Genomic DNA, 17752 nt, shown 5'->3' on the forward strand with positions numbered 1-17752 from the left:
AAGAAGGGCAAGTGGGTGAAGTGACAGTTGGCGACCATATCGGGGACAGTGATCACAATTCAGTTAGATTTAGCATTACCATGGAAAAGGACAGAGATAAGACAGGAGTAAAACTTGAACTGGGGGAAGGCAAATTTTGCAGAAATGAGAAGGGATTGGCTGAGGTGGACTGGACAGCACTGCTGGAGGATAAAACAGTGGAAAACCAGTGGGAAGCACAAAAAAGCGAGATCTTAATTGTACAAAGTAGACATGTCCCCGACAAAAATAAGAGTGGTGTTGCCAAATCTAGACCTCCCTGGTTGTCTAGAGGAAATCAGGGGAAGATCAAACAGAAAAAGAAAGCGTACGATAGGCACAAAGAACTAAGCACTGCAGATAGCCTAGATGAATATAGGAAGTGCAGGGATGAAGTAAAAAAGGAAACAAGGAAATCAAAGAGAGGGCATGAAAAAATATTAGCAAGTAAAGTTAAAGATAACCCAAAGATGTTTTACCAATACATTAATGCTAAAAGGTTAGTTAAGAAAAAAGTGGGACCAATCAGAGATGAAGATGGAAACTTGTGTGTAGATGCAGAGGTTGTGGGAAGGGTTTTGAATGAATATTTTGTCTCCGTGTTTACAAAGTAAAGGGAGGACGTAGATATTGTAGTCCAGGAGGAACACTGCGAGATATTGGACGGGCTAGTCATAAAGAGAGAGGAAGTACTCGAAGGATTGAAATCCTTGAAAGTTCATAAGTCACCAGGGCCCAATGGATTGTTTCCGAGGCTGCTGAAGGAAGTCAGGGAGGAGATAACAGATGCTCTGAGGATGATTTTCCAATCTTCACTAGATACAGGGGATGTACCGGAGGACTGGAGAAATGCAAACGTAGTTCCATTGTTTAAAAAGGGATCAAAGGAAATGCCAAACAATTATAAGCCAGTTAGTCTTACATCGGTGGTGAGCAAATTAGTAGAATCAATCCTGAGAGATAGGATTGTCAGCATAGATTTGTTAAAGGAAGGTCTTGCCTCACAAATTTGATTGAATTCTTTGAGGAAGTAACAAGAAGGATTGATGAAGGTAGTGCAGTGGATGTTGTGTACATGGATTTTAGCAAGGCATTTGACAAGTTCCCACATGGCAGATTGGTCAGGAAAGTAAAAGCCCATGGGATTCAGGGTAATGTGGCAAACTGGATAAAAAGTTGGCTTTGTAACAGGAAACAAAGGGTAATGGTCGATGGATGCCCTTGCAAATGGAAAGTTGTCTCAAGTGGTGTTCCACAGGGCTCGGTGTTGGGACCCTTGCTGTTTGTGTTATATATTAATGATTTGGACGTGAACGTGGGGGGCATGATTGGGAAATTTGCAGATGACACAAACATTGGCTGAATAGTGGACAGTGTAGATGATAGCCATAATCTCCAGAACGATATAGATGGGTTGGTGGAGTGGGCGGTATAGTGACTGATGGATTCTAACATAGAGAAGTGTGAGGTCATACATTTAGGGAGGTGAAACAGTTACAGGGATTACACAATAAATGGGAATATACTAAGCGGGGTAGATAAAGTGAGAGATCTTGGCGTACAAGTACACAGGTCCCTGAAGGCAGCAGTTCAAGTAGACAAGGTTGTAAAGAAGGCATATGGAATGCTCTCCTTCATTGGCAGAGGAATAGAATATAAAAGTAAGGATATAATGTTGGAATTGTATAAAACACTGGTGATGCCACAATTGGAGTATTGTGTGCTGTTCTGGTCACCACATTACAGGAAGGACGTATTAACTCTGGAGAGAGTGCAGAGGAGGTTTACAAGAATGTTGCCAGGGTTAGAAAAGTGTAGCTATGAGGAGAGATTGGACAGGTTGGGGTTATTTTGCTTGGAACAAAGAAGGCTAAGAGGTGACTTGATTGAGGTGTACAAAATTATGAGGGGAATAGATAGAGTGGACAGGATAAAATTGTTTTCCTTGTTGGAGAATACTAGAACCAGGAGACATAGATTCAAGATAAGTGGCAGAAGATGTAAGGGGTACATGAGGAGGAACTTTTTTGCGCAGAGGGTAGTGGGTGTCTGGAATTTGCTGCCCAAATTGGTAGTAGAGGCAGAAACTCTAAACTCTTTTTAAAAGTACCTGGATCTGCACCTTAAGTGCTGTAAGCTGCAGGGCTATGGGCTAGGTGCAGGAAGGTAGGATTAGAAAGGGCACCTGGGTGTCCTCGGGCTGGCATGGACAAGATGGGCCGAATGGCCTCCTTCTGTGCTGTAATTTTTCTATGGTTCATGCCCTGCTGGTGCCAAATTAGTATGAAGTTCTCCTTTATTGGAGACATTTTTACAAGAGCTCTGTTCTGTGAATGTCCCAGTGTTGTATCAATGTCTGAATACACCCACACGTTCCAGTAATGTGATATGCTGGGCTGGATGGACACTCGGGTTGTATCAGTAGGTGAATGGATCAATTTACTGTCTGAATGGAAAAACACTTTACAACCTGCCAAACTCAACATCAAGTTCAGATCATTAGCATTGTCCCAGCTACTGCTCAATGATTCTGCTTTTCCCACACACACACACAAACATCCGAATTAGGAGGAGTGGGCCACCCGGCCCCTCGAGTCTGTTCCATCATTCAATAAGATCATGCCTGATCTGACTGTAACTTTAACATCACTTTCCTTCTGATCCCTGATCACCTTTGACTCCCCTGTTGGTCAAGAATCTATCTACCTCAGCCTAAAAAATATTCAATGACCCAGTCTCCACTGCTCTCCAGGGAAGAGAGTTCCAAAGATTCACAACCCTCAGAGAAAAAAAACTCTCCTCATCTCTGTGTTAAGCAGGAGACCCGTTATTTTTAAACTGTGTCCCCTAGATTTAGTCCCTCCCACAAGGGGAAACATCCTCTCAGCATCCACTCTGTCAAGCCGCCTCAGGATCTTATATGTTTCAATAAGATCCTCTCTCATTCTTCTAAACTCCAATGGGTACAGGCCCAACCTTTCTTCCTAAGATAACCCCCACCCTCCTCCCTCCAACCCAGTACAGGTATTAGTTGAGTGAACCTACTCTGAACAGCATCTGACACATTTTGATCCTTTTTTAAATAAGGCGACCAAAACTGTACACAGTGCTCCAGATGTGGTCTCACCAAGGCCCTGGACAGCTGCAGTGAAACTTCCCTACTTGTATATTCCATTCCCCTTGCAATAAACAACGTTCCATCTGCCTTTCTAATCACTTGCTGTACCTGCATACTGACTTTTCCTGATTCATGTATCAGGACACCCAGATCCCTCTGTATCTCAGAGTTCTGCAATCTCTCCCCATTTAAATAATATCCTGCTTTTCTATTCTGCCTGCCAATGTGGGCAAGTTCACATTTTCCCACATTATACTCCATCTGCTAAATTGTTGCCCACCTACTTAACCTGTCTATATCCCGCTGCAGACTCTCTACCTCCTCTTCACAACTTACTTTCCTACCTATCACTGTGTCATCAGCAAATTTAGCAACCGGACATTCGTTCCCTTCATCCAAGTCATTGATACAGATTGTAAATAGTTGAGGGCCCAGCACTGATCCCTGTGGAACTCCACTAGTTTCATCTTGCCAACCAGAAAAAGACTCACTTATCCCTACTCTCTGCTTCCTGTTAGCTAACCAATCCTCTATCCATGCTAATATGTTACCTCCTACACCATGAGCTCTTATCTGGTGTAGTAAGCTTTGATGTGGCACCTTGTCAAATATCTCCCTCTGGAAGTCAAAGTCCACCATCTTACGGATGAAATTTCATGTCAGTCGTGAGTGTCCCTGTGGTCGAACCAGGAGGGGGCGCCATTGCTTCTCGGGTGAAAGCAGCCAGCCAATGAATGAGGTGTGGCGCAGGACCCATCCAATCAGGTGCTGAGGAGGATGGGGGTGAAAGTGATGATGGCGGGGTCGGAGAGAATGGTGCCATTTTGAAACAGCAGCCAGAGGGTGTGCAATGCAGTGGTTTGTGTGTGTGCCTGGAGGAGTCACTATATGATCAACCAGGCAGAAAGCATTGATCAGCTAAACTCAGGTCCCTCGTTGGTTACACTAACATTGTACACTGCCCAGGTCTGCAGTGTCCAGACCAGCTGGGAAATGGCATAGGGCAAACAAAGAGTGGTCCTGAGCTAGAATGCCTATGTCGACCTTAACCTCATTCAAAAGATTGACGAGATTAACCAGCATGGATCAGCTTCTGATTTTAAAAAGAATTTCCCAGGACCTTTCCCTGGGGTGGGGAACTGAAAGCTGCATACAGCATAACACAGAGCTGATGCTGAACACGTGCTTGTTTACAACACAGAACATACCCGACCCGCCTGGAGGGAACACTGAACAGCAACTTCACAAGGTGAGCAAGCTGGGGGTCATCACCACACCACCCAGAAAGTTTCTTCTCATTTTTGTGTTCAAATGTGCTCAAAAATAATCAGCAAGCATTTGACAACAAACGCTTCAATTTGGAATGAGATTTTCATGCAGTCAGCAATGATTTGCCACCTCTAACATCAAAAGCACTCAAAGGGCAAAGATGCTCAAAGGCATCGGGTATGCTCAAAGCTATCCAGTCAGATCAAGTGAGCGTACACAAGTGGGTGAGTGTACACGGGTGTGGTATCAGGGTGAGTGTACATGGGTGAGGTATCAGTGAGTTTAAATAGGTGTACTGTCAGGATGAGAGTAACCGGGTGAGGTGTCAGGGTGAGCGTACATGGGTGTCGTGTCAGGGAGAGCACACACGGGTGTGGTATCAGAGTGAGTGTACACGGGTGTGGTATCGGGGTGAGCGTACACGGGTGTGGTATCGGGGTGAGCGTACACGGGTGTGGTATCGGGGTGAGCGTACACGGGTGTGGTATCGGGGTGAGCGTACACGGGTGTGGTATCGGGGTGAGCGTACACGGGTGTGGTATCGGGGTGAGCGTACACGGGTGTGGTATCGGGGTGAGCGTACACGGGTGTGGTATCGGGGTGAGCGTACACGGGTGTGGTATCGGGGTGAGCGTACACGGGTGTGGTATCGGGGTGAGCGTACACGGGTGTGGTATCGGGGTGAGCGTACACGGGTGTGGTATCGGGGTGAGCGTACACGGGTGTGGTATCGGGGTGAGCGTACACGGGTGTGGTATCGGGGTGAGCATATACGGGTGTGGTTTCAGGGTGAGCATACATGGGTGTGGTATCAGGCTGAGCATACACGGGCGTGGTATCAGTGTGAGCATACACGGGCATGGTATCAGGGTGAGCATACACGGGCGTGGTATCAGGGTGAGCGTACATCGGTGTGGTGTCAGGCTGAGCATAAACAGGTGTGGTGTCAGGGTGAGCGTACCCGGGTGAGGTGTCAGGGTGAACGTACACAGGTGTGGTATCAGGGTGAGCGTACACAGGTGTGGTATCAGGGTGAGCGTACACGGGTGCGGTATCAGGGTGAGCGTACACGGGTGCGGTATCAGGGTGAGCGTACACGGGTGCGGTATCAGGGTGAGCGTACACGGGTGCGGTATCAGGGTGAGCGTACACGGGTGTGGTGTCAGTATGAGCGTACATGGGTGTGGGATCAGGGTGAACGTACACGGGTGTGGGATCAGTGAGCATACACGAGTGTAGTGCCAGGGTGAGCATACTCGGGTAATCCTGACCTTTGTGTCCCTTGACATCCAGGGTTCTCCAGACTTGGTCCCCCACTTTGTCTTTACAGGAACATATTTGCCCTGTGGGAGGTTGAGCTGTGAGGAGATGCTTCAGTGTGATTTGGACAAGCTGAGTGAGTGGGCAAATACATGGCAGATGCAGTATAATGTGGTTAAATGTGAGGTTATCCACTTTGGTAGCAAAAACAGGAAGGCAGATTATTTTCTAAATGGCTATAAATTGAGATAGGGGAATGTGCAACGAGACCTGGGTGTCCTTGTACACCAGTTGCTGAAGGTAAGCATGTAGGTGCAGCAGGCGGTAAAGAAGGCAAATGGTATGTTGACCTTCATAGCGAGAGGATTTGAGTACAGGAGCAGGGATGTCTCGCTGCAATTATAAAAGGACCTTAGTGAGACCGCACCTGGAATATTGTGTGCAGTTTTGGTCTCCTTATCTGAGGAAGGACATTCTTGCAATAGAGAGAGTGCAGCGAAGACTTACCCGACTGATTCCTGGGATGGCAGCATTGACATATGAGGAGAGATTGAGTCGGTTAGGATTATATTCGATGGAGTTCAGAAGAATGAGGGACAATCTCATAGAAACCTATAAAATTCTAACAGGACTAGACAGAGAAGATGCAGGAAGGATGTTCCCGATGGTGGGGGAGTTCAGAACCAGGGGTCACAGTCTGAGGATATGGGGTAGGCCATTTAGGACTGAGATGAGGAGAAATCTCTTCACCCAGAGAGTGGTGAGCCTGTGGAATTCGCTAACAGAAAGTAGTTGAGGCCAAAACATTGTATGCATGTTTTCAAGGAGGAGTTAGATATAGCTCTTGGGGCGAAAGGGATCAAAGGAGATGGGGAGAAAGCGGGAGCAGGCTATTGAGTTGAATGATCAGCCATGATCATAATGAATGGAAGAGCAGGCTCGATGGGCCGAATGGCCTACTCCTGCTCCTATTTTCTATGTTTCTATGGGGTCATTGAGCGTACATGAGAATGGTATCAGGGTGAGCGTACATGGGAATGGTATCAGGGTGAGCGTACATGGGAATGGTATCAGGGTGAGCGTACATGGGTGTGTTATTAGAGTTAGTGTAAACGGATCTTTTGTCAGGGTGAGCGTATACGGGTGTGGTGTCAGGGTGAGCATACACGGGTCTGGGATCAGTGAGCTTCAAAGGGCATGGTATCAGGATGAGCGTGCACGGGTGAGTAATCAGGGTGATCGTACACAAGTTCCAGTTCTGTTGAAGGGTCATGAGTACTCGAAACATCAACTCTTTTCTTCATGGCCGATGCTGCCAGACCTGCTGAGTTTTTCCAGGTAATTCTGTTTTTGATCGTACACATGTGTGTTAACAGGGTGGACATACAGGGATGTGGTATCGGGGTGAGCGTTACACGGGTGCGGGATCGGGGTGAGCGTTACACGGGTGCGGGATCGGGGTGAGCGTTACACGGGTGCGGGATCGGGGTGAGCGTTACACGGGTGCGGGATCGGGGTGAGCGTTACACGGGTGCGGGATCGGGGTGAGCGTTACACGGGTGCGGGATCGGGGTGAGCGTTACACGGGTGCGGGATCGGGGTGGGCGTTACACGGGTGCGGGATCGGGGTGGGCGTTACACGGGTGCGGGATCGGGGTGGGCGTTACACGGGTGCGGGATCGGGGTGGGCGTTACACGGGTGCGGGATCGGGGTGGGCGTTACACGGGTGCGGGATCGGGGTGGGCGTTACACGGGTGCGGGATCGGGGTGGGCGTTACACGGGTGCGGGATCGGGGTGGGCGTTACACGGGTGCGGGATCGGGGTGGGCGTTACACGGGTGCGGGATCGGGGTGGGCGTTACACGGGTGCGGGATCGGGGTGGGCGTTACACGGGTGCGGGATCGGGGTGGGCGTTACACGGGTGCGGGATCGGGGTGGGCGTTACACGGGTGCGGGATCGGGGTGGGCGTTACACGGGTGCGGGATCGGGGTGGGCGTTACACGGGTGCGGGATCGGGGTGGGCGTTACACGGGTGCGGGATCGGGGTGGGCGTTACACGGGTGCGGGATCGGGGTGGGCGTTACACGGGTGCGGGATCGGGGTGGGCGTTACACGGGTGCGGGATCGGGGTGGGCGTTACACGGGTGCGGGATCGGGGTGGGCGTTACACGGGTGCGGGATCGGGGTGGGCGTTACACGGGTGCGGGATCGGGGTGGGCGTTACACGGGTGCGGGATCGGGGTGGGCGTTACACGGGTGCGGGATCGGGGTGAGCGTTACACGGGTGCGGGATCGGGGTGAGCGTTACACGGGTGCGGGATCGGGGTGAGCGTTACACGGGTGCGGGATCGGGGTGAGCGTTACACGGGTGCGGGATCGGGGTGAGCGTACACGGGTGCGGGATCGGGGTGAGCGTTACACGGGTGCGGGATCGGGGTGAGCGTTACACGGGTGCGGGATCGGGGTGAGCGTTACACGGGTGCGGGATCGGGGTGAGCGTTACACGGGTGCGGGATCGGGGTGAGCGTTACACGGGTGCGGGATCGGGGTGAGCGTTACACGGGTGCGGGATCGGGGTGAGCGTTACACGGGTGCGGGATCGGGGTGAGCGTTACACGGGTGCGGGATCGGGGTGAGCGTACACGGGTGCGGGATCGGGGTGAGCGTACACGGGTGCGGGATCGGGGTGAGCGTACACGGGTGCGGGATCGGGGTGAGCGTACACGGGTGCGGGATCGGGGTGAGCGTACACGGGTGCGGGATCGGGGTGAGCGTTACACGGGTGCGGGATCGGGGTGAGCGTAACAGGGGTGCGGGATCGGGGTGAGCGTACACGGGTGCGGGATCGGGGTGAGCGTACACGGGTGCGGGATCGGGGTGAGCGTACACGGGTGCGGGATCAGTGAGCGTACACGGGTGCGGGATCAGTGAGCGTACACGGGTGCGGGATCAGTCAGCGTACACGGGTGCGGGATCAGTCAGCGTACACGGGTGCGGGATCAGTCAGCGTACACAAGTGTGGTGTCAAGGTGAGCGTACCCGGGTAATCCTGACCTTTGTGTCCCTTGACATTCAGGGTTCTCCAGACTTGGTATCGGTGGATGTGGTATCGGAGAGCGTACAGGGGTGTGGTATCGGGACGAACGTACAGGGGTGTGGTATCGGGACGAACGTACAGGGGTGTGGTATCGGGACGAGCGTGCACGGGTGTGGTATCAGGGCGAGCGTGCACGAGGGCGGCATCAGGGATAATGTACCCGGGCGTGGTGTATGGGCGAGCGTACACGGGCGTGGCGTCAGGGCGAGCGTACACGGGCGTGGCGTCAGGGCGAGCGTACACGGGCGTGGCGTCAGGGCGAGCGTACACGGGCGTGGCGTCAGGGCGAGCGTACACGGGCGTGGCGTCAGGGCGAGCGTACACGGGCGTGGCGTCAGGGCGAGCGTACACGGGCGTGGCGTCAGGGCGAGCGTACACGGGCGTGGCGTCAGGGCGAGCGTACACGGGCGTGGCGTCAGGGCGAGCGTACACGGGCGTGGCGTCAGGGCGAGCGTACACGGGCGTGGCGTCAGGGCGAGCGTACACGGGCGTGGCGTCAGGGCGAGCGTACACGGGCGTGGCGTCAGGGCGAGCGTACACGGGCGTGGCGTCAGGGCGAGCGTACACGGGCGTGGCGTCAGGGCGAGCGTACACGGGCGTGGCGTCAGGGCGAGCGTACACGGGCGTGGCGTCAGGGCGAGCGTACACGGGCGTGGCGTCAGGGCGAGCGTACACGGGCGTGGCGTCAGGGCGAGCGTACACGGGCGTGGCGTCAGGGCGAGCGTACACGGGCGTGGCGTCAGGGCGAGCGTACACGGGCGTGGCGTCAGGGCGAGCGTACACGGGCGTGGCGTCAGGGCGAGCGTACACGGGTGTGGTACCAGGTTAAGCATACCACAGGCATGGCATCAGGGGGCGTACTGAGTGTGGTGAACGGGACCATACACGGGTGTGGTATCATGCTGAGCATACACAGGTGTGGTATCAGGGCGAGCGTACGTGGGTGCGGTGTCGGGGTGAGCGTACACGGGTGCGGTGTCGGGGTGAGCGTACACGGGTGCGGTGTCGGGGTGAGCGTACACGGGTGCGGTGTCGGGGTGAGCGTACACGGGTGCGGTGTCGGGGTGAGCGTACACGGGTGCGGTGTCGGGGTGAGCGTACACGGGTGCGGTGTCGGGGTGAGCGTAGATGGGTGCGGTGTCGGGGTGAGCGTAGATGGGTGCGGTGTCGGGGTGAGCGTAGATGGGTGTGGTATCACAGAGCATATACAGGTGCGTTATGAGGCTGAGCATACACGGGTGTGGAATCAGGGGGAGCGTACACGGGTGTGGTTTCAGGATGAGCCTACATGGGTGTGGGGTCATGGGGATCGAACACGGGTGTGGTATCAGTGTGAGCCTACATGGTTGTGGTGTCACGGGGAGCCTACACGGGTGTGGTATCAGGGTGAGCGTACATGGGTGTGGTATCACAGTGAGTGTACATGTGTCAGGCGCATGGTTGAGCGTACACAGGTGTAGAATCAGTGGGAGAGCACGGGTGTGGTACCAGGCTGAGCGTATGCGGGTGTGGTATCAGAGTGAGCCTACATGGGTGTGGTGTCACGCAGAGCATACACGGGTGTATTATCAGGGTGAGCCTACACGTGTGAGATTCAGGGTGAGCATACATGGGTGTGGTATCAGGGTGAGTGCACATGGGTGTGGTGTCGGGGAGCATAGAAGGGTGTGGTATCAGGGTGAGCATACACAAATGTGTTATCAGGCAGAGCGTGCAAGGCTGTGGTGTCAGGGTGAGTGTACACGGGTGTGGTACCTGGTTGAGTGTACCACGGGCGTGGTATCAGGGTGAGTGTACACGGGTGTGGAATCATGGCGAGCGTACCTGGGTGTGGTATCAGGGTGAGTGTACGCAGGTGTGATGTCAGGGGGAGTGTACACCGGTTGTGGTATTGGTGCAGCTTACACGGGTACGTTGTCAGGGAGAGCGTACACGGGTGTGGTATCAGGGAGGGCGTACACGGGTGTGGAATCAGGGGGAGAGCACGGGCGTGCTATCAGGGTGAATGTACATGGATGTGGTATCAGTGAGCGTATACAGGTGTGTTATGAGGCTGAGCGTACACGGGTGTTGTATCAGGGTGAGCGTACACGAGTGTGTTATCAGGGAGGGCATACACGGGTGTGGTATCAGGCAGGGCGTACACGGGTGTGGTTTCAGGATGAGCCAACACGGGTGTGGGGTCATGGGGATCGAACACGGGTGTGGTATCAGTGTGAGCCTACATGGTTGTGGTGTCACGGGGAGCCTACACGGGTGTGGTATCAGGGTGAGCGTACATGGGTGTGGTATCACAGTGAGTGTACATGTGTCAGGCGCATGGTTGAGCGTACACAGGTGTGGAATCAGTGGGAGAGCACGGGTGTGGTATCAGGGTGAGTGTACAAGGGTGTGGTATCAGGGTGAACGTAAACAGATGTGGTATGAGGCTGAGTGTACACGGATGTGGTATTGGGGTGTGCATAGATGGGTGTGGTTTAGTGAGCGTACACGGGTGTGGTGACAGGATTAGCCAACGCGGGTCTAGTTTCGGGGTGAGTGTACACGGGTGAGGTATCAGGGTGAGTGGAAACAGGCGTGGTATGAGGCTGAGCGTACACAGATGTGGTATTGGAGTGAGTGTAGATGGGTGTGGTATCACAGTGAGCGTACACGGGTGAGGTGTATGGGTGAGCGTACACGGGTGTGGAATCAGCGGGAGAGCACGGGTGTGGTATCAGGGTGAGCGTACATGGATGTGGTATCAGTGAGCGTATACGGGTGTTATGAGGCTGAGCGTACATGGGTGTGGTATCAGGGTTGGCGTACACTAGTGTGGTATGAGAGAGAGCGTACGTGGGTGCGGTATCAGGGTGAGTGTACGTGATGTGGTACCAGGGTGAGTGTACGCTGGTGTGGTATCAGGGGCATCGTATACGGGTGTGGTATCAGTGCGGCGTACATGGCTGTGGTGTCAGGGTGAGCGTACACGAGTGTGTTATCAGGGGGACTGTACATGGTTGTTGTAGCAGGGTGAGCTGACATGGGTGTGTTAGCAGTGTGAGTGTAAACAGGTGTGGTATCAGAGTGATGGTACGTGGCAGTGGTATCGGGGGAGCGTTCACTGGTCTGGGATCAGTCAGCGTACACGGCTGTGGTATCAGGGTGAGCGTACGCGGGTGAAATTTCAGCGTGAGCACACATGGGTGTGATATCAGGGTGAGGGTACACGGGTGTGGTACCAGGTTAAGCGTACCACGGGCATGGCATCAAGGAGCGTATATGGGTGTGATGAGAGGGACCATACATGGGTGTGGTATCATGCTGAGCGTACACAGGTGTGGTATCAGGGCGAGCGTACGTGGGTGTGGTAACAGGGGGAGTGTACACGGGTGTGGTATTTTTGCAGCGTATACGGGTGTGGGGTCACGGGGATCGTACACGGGTGTGGTATCAGTGTGAGCCTACACGGTTGTGGTGTCACGGGGAGCCTACACGGGTGTGGTATCAGGGTGAGCGTACAAGGGTGTGGTATCAGGGTGAACATAAACAGGCGTGGTATGAGGCTGAGCGTACATGGATGTGGTATTGGGGTGAGCGTAGATGGGTGTGGTTTAGTGAGCGTATACAGGTGTGGTGTCACGGTTAGCGAAAGCGGGTCTAGTTTCAGGGTGTGTACACGGGTGAGATATCAGGGTGAGTGGAAACAGGCGTGGTATGAGGCTGAGCGTACACGGATGTGGTATTGGGTTGAACGTAGATGGGTGTGGTATCAGTGAGCCTACATGGGTGTTGTATCACAGTGAGCGTACACGGGTGTTGTATCACAGTGAGCGTACACGGGTGTTGTATCACAGTGAGCGTACACGGGTGAGGTGTATGGGTGAGCGTACACGTGTGTGGAATCAGTGGGAGAGCACGGGTGTGGTATCAGGGTGAGCATACACGGATGTGGTATCAGTGAGCGTATTCAGGTGTGTTGTGAGGCTGAGCGTACACGGGTGTGGTATCAGAGAGAGCGTACGTGGGTGCGGTATCAGGGTGAGTGTACGCGGGTGTGGTATCAGGGGGATCATATACGGGTGTGGTATCGGCACAGCGTACATGGCTGTGGTGTCAGGGTGAGCTGACATGGGTGAAGTATCAGGGTGAGCGCAAACAGGCGTGGTATGAGGCTGAGCATACATAGGTGTGGTATTGGGGTGAGCATACATGGGTGTGGTATCAGTGAGCATACACGGGTATGGTTTCAGTGAGCATACATGGTTGTGATATCAGGGTGAGCGTCCGTTGGTGTGGTATCAGGGTGAGCATACGTGGATGTGGTACCAGGGTCTGTGTACGCTGGTGTGGTATCAGGGGGATCGTATACGGGTGTGGTATCAGTGCAGCGTACATGGCTGTGGTGTCAAGGTGAGCATGCATGGTTGTGGTATCAGGGTGAGCATACACAAGTGTGTTATCAGGGGGACTGTACATGGTTGTTGTAGCAGGGTGAGCTGCCATGGCTGTGTTATCAGTGTGAGTGTAAACAAGTGTGGTATCAGAGTGATGGTACGTGGCTGTGGTATCAGGGGGAGCGTTCACTGGTCTGGGATCAGTCAGCGTACACGGCTGTGGTATCAGTGTGAGCATACACGGGTGAGGTATCAGGGTGAGCGTACGCAGGTGAGATTTCAGCGTGAGCGCACATGGGTGTGGTATCAGGTTGAATATATACTGGTGTGGTATCAGGGCGAGCATACATGGGTGTGGTAATAGGGTGCGCGTACACGAATGTGTTATGAGGGAGAGCGTATAAGAGTGTAATATCAGGGAGAGCATACAAGAGTGTGATATCAGGGTGAGCGTACACGGGTGTGGTATCAGGGTGAGGGTACATGGGTGTGGTACCAGGTTAAGCGTACCATGGGTATGGCATCAGGGAGCGTACATGGGTGTGGTGAAAGGGACCATACATGGTTGTGGTATCTTTGCAGCGTACACGGTGTGGTGTCAGGGAGAGCGTACATGGGTGTGGTATCTGGGTGAACGTACACGGGTGTGGTATCGCTGCAGCGTACACGGGTATGGTATCAGGGTGAGCATACATGAATGTGTTATCAGGGGGAGCGTACATGGGTGTTGTAGCAGGATGAGCTGACATGGGTGAAGTATCAGGGTGATTGAACACGGGTGTGGTACCAAGGTGAGCATACAAGGGTGAATTATCAGTGTATGCTTACACAGTTATCAGTGTGAGTGTAAACAGGTGTGGTATCAGAGTGATGGTACACAGATGTGGTATCAGGGGGAGCATGCAAAGGTCTGGGTTAGGTGAGCGTACATGGGTGTGGTTTAGTGAGCGTACACAGGTGTGCTATCAGGGTGAGCCAATACGGGTCTGGTATCAGTGTGAGCGTACACGAGTGTGGTATCAGGGTGAGCGTAAACAGGCATGGTATGAGGCTGTGCGAAGACGGGTGTGGTAATGGGGTGAGCCTACATGGGTGTGGTATCAGGGTGAGTGTACACGGGTGTGGTATCAGTGTGAGCGTACACAAGTGTGGTATCAGGGTGAGCGTAAACAGGCATGGTATGAGGCTGTGCGAAGACGGGTGTGGTAATGGGGTGAGCCTACATGGGTGTGGTATCAGGGTGAGTGTACACGGGTGTGGTATCAGTGTGAGCGTACACGAGTGTGGTATCAGGGTGAGCGTAAACAGGCGTGGTATGAGGCTGTGCGAAGACGGGTGTGGTAATGGGGTGAGCCTACATGGGTGTGGTATCAGGGTGAGTGTACACGGGTGTGGTATCAGGGTGAGCGTACATGGGTGTGGTATCAGGGTGAGCGTAAACAGGCGTGGTATGAGGCTGAACGTACACGGATGTGGTATTGGGGTGAGCGTAGATGGGTGTGGTATCAGTGAGCCTAAATGGGTGTGGTATCAGGGTGAGCGTACATGGGTGTGGTATCACAGTGAGTGTACACATGTCAGGCGCATGGTTGAGCGTACATGGGTGTGGAATCAGTGGGAGAGCACGGGCGTGGTATCAGGGTGAATGTACATGGATGCGGTATCAGTGAGCGTATACAGGTGTGTTATGAGGCTGAGTGTACACGGGTGTTGTATCAGAGTGAGCGTACACAAGTGTGTTATCAGGGAGGGCGTACACGGGTGTGGTATCAGTGTGAGCCTGCACTGTTGTGGTGTCACGGGGAGCCTACACGGGTGTGGTATCAGGGTGAGTGTACACGGGTGTGATTTCAGGGTGGGCGTACATGGGTGTGGTACCAAGGTGAGCTTACATGGGTGTGGTACCAGGGTGAGTGTACCCGGGTCTGGGATTAGTGAGTGTAGACGGATGTGTGATCAGGGACAGCGTAGAAGAGTGTGGTATCAGGTTGAGCATACACGGGCGTGTTATCAGGGAGCGTACACGGGTGTGGTGACAGGGGGCATACATAAGTGTGGTATCAGGGTGAGCGTACACGGGTGTGGTATCAGGGCGAGCGAACGTGGGTGTGGTATCAGGGTGAGTGTACTCGAGTGTGGTATCGGGGGAGCCTACACGGGTGTGGTATCGGGCAGAATACATGGATGTGGTATCAGGATGAGCGTACATGGGTGTGGTATCTTTGGGTAAATGTACATCACAGCATGTAAGCACTGATATCTGTCACTTTTTTTGCCACCTATTTGGTTAAAGTTTGTCTTTTGAGGTAATGTTTGAGTGCTTGAAGATGGATTAATCAGGAAATGGACAGTGGGTCATTGGCCTGCCAGAGTCTCGGAGAGGGAGGAGTTTGTGAAAATGGAAACAATTTCTTTCCTTTTCTTAATGAGCCATGATAATCGAGAAGGGACATGGTACTATCAGACTGCCCACTGCCATGTGGCTCTGTGTGGGTTGCAATGCTCCCTTTGATCTGTGCAGTTGTGCAATGGCACAGCAAGTGCAAAAATCCATTCCTTTACGCTGTGCATATGGCTGCTGATGCCAAGAATGTAAATGTCCCACAGTCTTTATAAAAAATAATGTGCAAACTCCTGAAAGGAAATGAAGATCTCAGATTGTGGGGAGAATCCCTCTCCAAATGCCACACCCATCCCTTCACAAGGTTCTCGAGAACAAATGGGGCAATGTCTGAATATCTGAATAATTTACCTTCCCTTTCTCTGCCCACACTGTTCACAACTGTTAATTGTACAATAGCCGGCATAAGCCTTACCTCACAGCATTCCATAGCATCATCCGAACGGCCTAATTTCCGATAAGCGACTGCCATGTGGTACTGGCCCATTGCCTTATACTTTAGACTCCAGCCCTTCCCATAGTCACTGACCAGCTCAGCCCCTTTACAAGGGAAGAAGAGAGCTTTCTCATAGTCTTTTAGCTGAATGTAGAAATTGCCCAGACTGCAGCAGACCCGACACTCCAGCATCTTATCATCATTGCTGTGTGCATAACGCAGAGCCTTCTCAAAGCATTCGAGGGCCTTCTGGAAGGAACTCAGGCCGAGGTATGCATTACCCATGCTGAGACACACCTGGCCATTTAACTGCAAGCCCACCGTAGTCCCTTGCATGCTCAAGCAGGTCTTGCAATAGGCAATAGTTTTGGGGAAGTCACACAGCTTCTCATTGCTCCGAGCGAGGTTGAGGTAAGACTCAGTGACATAATCAGAGTCTGCGATCTCTCGAGCCACATCGATTTGTGTTACAGCAAACGTCATCATGTCCTTGTACTTGCCCATCTCCGAGTGAGCAGTGATGAGGCAGCCCAGCACCCGGAACCTTCCAGGCAGGTCTGTACTCTTCTCCAAGACTCGCTTCCAGATATCTAGAGCTTTAGCAGTCTCATTAGATTGGTAGAGACGTAATCCTTTCTCGATTTGATGCTTAGTCTGGTCCTGGCCCATGTTACCTTCAAACAGGAGCATAGAAAACTCTCAGTCAACACGCAGCCAGTGTGAGGAGGCACGGGGGACACAGCGGTGGGACAAGGGAGTAAACCTGGGGTGAGTGCTTAAACAATCACCCAAACAGGAAGCAGAAGGAGTGCCCACACACAACAACATTTACTTAGACCCTGAGGCGACTGACAAAGAGCTTCATTGAGGATCGAGATGACAGGGGCTGTCTCAGCTGAAACTTGATCAGAAACAGCCTCACCTCCTCATCATGTCACAAAAATGAAGGAAGAGGATTGGTTGCAGCTGTCGATGTCCATTCTGAACATGTGCGGCTTCAGGAACTGCACTCGTGCTGTCAGTCAACAAGGTCAGTACGAGAGAGAGCTCGAGGTCACAGCACAGCCAGCTGCAGCTCAGCTAAATGGAAAGTCACAATTAGAAACATGATCAAATCCCTGCAAATTAACCTGCCCATCAAAAACCGCCAGAAAACCCCCAAGAAACCCCCTCTGATTAAACCCCCTGAGAAATTCCCCAAAAAACTCCTCTGATTAAAGCCCCTGAGAAACACCCCCAAAAACTGCTCTGATTCAATCCCTGAGAAAACTCCCCAAAACACCTCAGAAAAACCCCCTGAGAAGCCCCCCAAAACCCCTCTGATTAAACCCCCTGAGAACCCCTCCAAAAACCCGTCAGATTAAACCCACTGAGAATCCCCTCCAAAATTCCCTCTAATTAAACCGCCTGAGAAAACCCTGCCTAAAAACGCCTCTGATTAAATCCCCTAAGAAACCACCCAATACCCCTCTGATAAAAGCCCCTGAGAAACCAACCCAAAAAACCCAATGAATGAACCCCCTGAGAATCACCTACAAAAACCCCTCTGATTAAAGCACCCCCCCCCAAAAATCCTCTGATTCAACCCCTGAGAAAACACCCCAAAAACTCCTCTGATTAAACCCTGAGAAAACCCAAAAACACCACTAATTAAACCCCCTGAGAATCACCCCTAAAAATCCCTCTGATTAAAACGTATGAGAAACCCCCACAAAAAGCCTTACGAGAAAACCCCATGAGAATCACCTCAAAAAACCCTTCTGATTAAACACCC

General features: G+C 52.6%; 1 protein-coding gene across 1 annotated transcript in view; it reads right to left on the reverse strand.

Annotated features, from left to right (window-relative positions):
• Positions 1–16647, reverse strand: part of rapsn (receptor-associated protein of the synapse, 43kD) — a 146675-nt gene extending 130028 nt beyond the window's left edge. Inside the window, exon 1 of the mRNA XM_078548778.1 lies at positions 15958–16647. Within this exon, the coding sequence (XP_078404904.1) occupies positions 15958–16647 (690 nt within the window). The remainder of the gene's footprint in view (positions 1–15957) is intronic.
• Positions 16648–17752: the final 1105 nt, after the last annotated feature.

Source organism: Cetorhinus maximus, chromosome 9 (assembly GCF_964194155.1).
Source record: "Cetorhinus maximus chromosome 9, sCetMax3.hap1.1, whole genome shotgun sequence".
Taxonomy (NCBI): Eukaryota; Metazoa; Chordata; class Chondrichthyes; order Lamniformes; family Cetorhinidae; genus Cetorhinus; species Cetorhinus maximus.